The sequence below is a fragment of the Penaeus monodon genome, chromosome 30 (genome assembly GCF_015228065.2).
Source record: "Penaeus monodon isolate SGIC_2016 chromosome 30, NSTDA_Pmon_1, whole genome shotgun sequence".
Classification (NCBI taxonomy): domain Eukaryota; kingdom Metazoa; phylum Arthropoda; class Malacostraca; order Decapoda; family Penaeidae; genus Penaeus; species Penaeus monodon.
The window spans coordinates 17,598,434-17,601,023 of record NC_051415.1 but is presented as its reverse complement, the minus strand read 5'-3'; the positions used below and the strand labels follow the sequence as shown (position 1 = coordinate 17,601,023).

The window sequence follows — 2,590 nt, the reverse complement described above, 5'->3', positions numbered from 1 at the left end:
CATGTACATATAAACTGGACTACAAGAGTAATAAATAACTGCAAATAGAGCTTGCGTATTGTCAGTGGAATTGAGAGAAAATGTAATATCCTAAGACAGGCAAGTTGAAGCCACAAATATGAAATGAAAAAACACAATTATAGGGAATGCCTGATTGGCTTGGCCTTACATGGAACACCATTTTCTTAAAAGAACCTGGTTCAATATAAACCTGATGATTGTACAAAAAATCCGCCATATTTTATTTTTTTCTTCATATCTTCTGCTGTTTACAAAAATGGTTTCAAGTTCATTTTCAAAATTATGTATTATACTTTTCTTTGGATTTAAAAATAAGCAACTGAATTCTCTATCTATAATGTGGTTCTGGTTTCAGTAGAAATAAACAAGTTTGGATTTAAAAAATTTTATTACAAATTTTTCCCATAACAAATTATTTGCATGTAAATAACGTATATTCAGATCTGGTGTATGAAATATATACAAAATAACACATTCTATATACCCCTATATACACATACTTCAATAAATTAAGGATTCACATTCGACACAAAATCATAATAACATAAATAAACCTATAGCTATTCGAAAGAGTATTAACAAAACAACTACAACAGAAAAAGCAAAACAACGACGGTCACACACTGACAAAAACCTTCCAAAGTCCTTAATCACTGAAGACCACCCTGCTCCCGTTCCAGCGCCTTTCGGTTGTCACGAGCTGCAGCTGCAGGCATGAGGAACCACAGGAACACACACAATGCCTCCGTCACCACCAGGACCCAAAGGGAGACCTGGTAGCTGCCACTCAGGTCCCGGATGTAGCCTAACATTCACAGAATGATTGACAGTGGCAATGAGGGATTATTGTAAGAGCACATGCGATATTGTATAGTGGCAAAAATGTATCACCATCAGTTTTCTGTGGTATGTTAATCAAACTGTGACAAGGTATATAACTCTGTTCGTTAGCGATGGAATATTCCATGCCATCAAAATAAACCTTACAACTGCAGATTAGTTATATACAAACAGCTAACTGACGATACGGTACAACAGAAAAATGCGAAAACTAAACATTCTGACATCAACTTGTATTCTTACCTATTAGCGGGCCTATGGTGATGAACCCTAAGCCGTTGAGAAGGCTAGAGGCTCCGTACATAGACGGCAATTTCTTCATGCCCATGTAGCGAATCATGATCAGGTTATAAAGGCCCATAAAAGCGCCCACTCCACAGCCCCAGACGGCCATCGTCACTGTCATCCAAGCCAGACTGGGTATGAAGCTGAATGCTGAAACGTGAGGAGACATGTAAAGATCGGGTGATACTTTTCACTCATTACATTATTATGCGAAGAGACTTATGTACGAGAAACGAATCAAAGGCCTTACCCAAGCTTGAAAGAGCGATGAGTAGAATTCCAGCCATGTAGCATGCTCTCAGGTGGAACCACGAGCAGTCTGCCAACGCTGATACAATTACTCGTGTCAGAAGGTTGCTGATGCCCGACACGGACACACACCAAGCAGCATCATAGGGTGTGTGTTTACCCTTGGTCACTATGAAAGGCACCATCATGATAAAATTCAGGTAACCATTCATAACTAGTGTGCTGGTGAGGGCAATTATCAGGGCACGACTTGACTGGAGTATACCCAAATCTCGAACCGTGGAGATAACAACTCGTGTTACGAAACACCTTCTGCGTGGGGCGTCCTTATCGATTTGGTGTTTTCCGTTCAATAATTCTGAAGTTCCTAAGGGGTTATTTTTGTTGATCGTCTTGGTTAGTGGCTTTCGCTGCGATTCCTCAGTGATATTGCTGGAACTCTTTCTCTGATGTTGCATATGCCAAGAGATAGGATGGTAAGTGGAACCAGCTGCACATCCATTGAGGACGATGGCTCCCAAGATTAGCGTGGCGCCTTTGAATGTGTAGAGGTCCTGCAGGTACGTGATGAGATGGGGCGCTATGAACAGCCCGACGCTGGTTCCAGCCATGAACAAACCATTAGCGAATCCACGACGACGAGAGAAGTAGAGGGGAAGGATGAGGACGCTGGCACCCACCACTAGGCCCGCGCCCACACCTGTCGGGAGGATTGCTCTTCATATAAACACATTTGAAAATATACAGGAGCAATTCTTTAGACTCGCAAAATTGCAAAATATCTTTTAGCTTGGAAAATACCCAAACGATAGCATATTAATTGAAAGTTAATATACACAAATGCATAGGTGCATTCACAGAATATCAAATCCCACCTCCAATAAGAGAAAAGGTGAGCAAGAGCATCCACGCCGAGGAGGAAAAAGCAGAGAAGATGAGGGCTAAGGAGCAGAGCAAAGCTCCCGTGACGGCGACCTTCCTATGGCCGCACTCTGCCGTCAGGGGCCCCACCACTGGACCCATCACGTTCCACACGAGGCTGAAGGTGTTGAAGATCCAGGCCACAGTGGTCGAAGACGAGCCGAAGGACAGCAGCAGACGCGAGTACACCAGGCTGAAGCACGGGCCCATGGAGGAGATAAGGACCTGCAATGTGCCAGATGATGATGGTGAGAAAGCGGTATGGATAAAGGCC

General features: G+C 43.0%; 1 protein-coding gene across 1 annotated transcript in view; it reads right to left on the bottom strand.

Moving 5' to 3' along the window:
* Positions 1–390: 390 nt before the first annotated feature.
* Positions 391–2,590, bottom strand: part of LOC119592584 (monocarboxylate transporter 12-B-like) — a 6,475-nt gene continuing 4,275 nt past the window's right edge. The window contains exons 2-5 of the mRNA XM_037941462.1: positions 2,271–2,541; positions 1,397–2,095; positions 1,105–1,296; positions 391–826 (exon numbers count right to left, since the gene is read on the bottom strand). Coding sequence (XP_037797390.1) covers positions 672–826; positions 1,105–1,296; positions 1,397–2,095; positions 2,271–2,541 — 1,317 coding nt within the window. The 3' untranslated portion in view covers positions 391–671. The remainder of the gene's footprint in view (positions 827–1,104; positions 1,297–1,396; positions 2,096–2,270; positions 2,542–2,590) is intronic.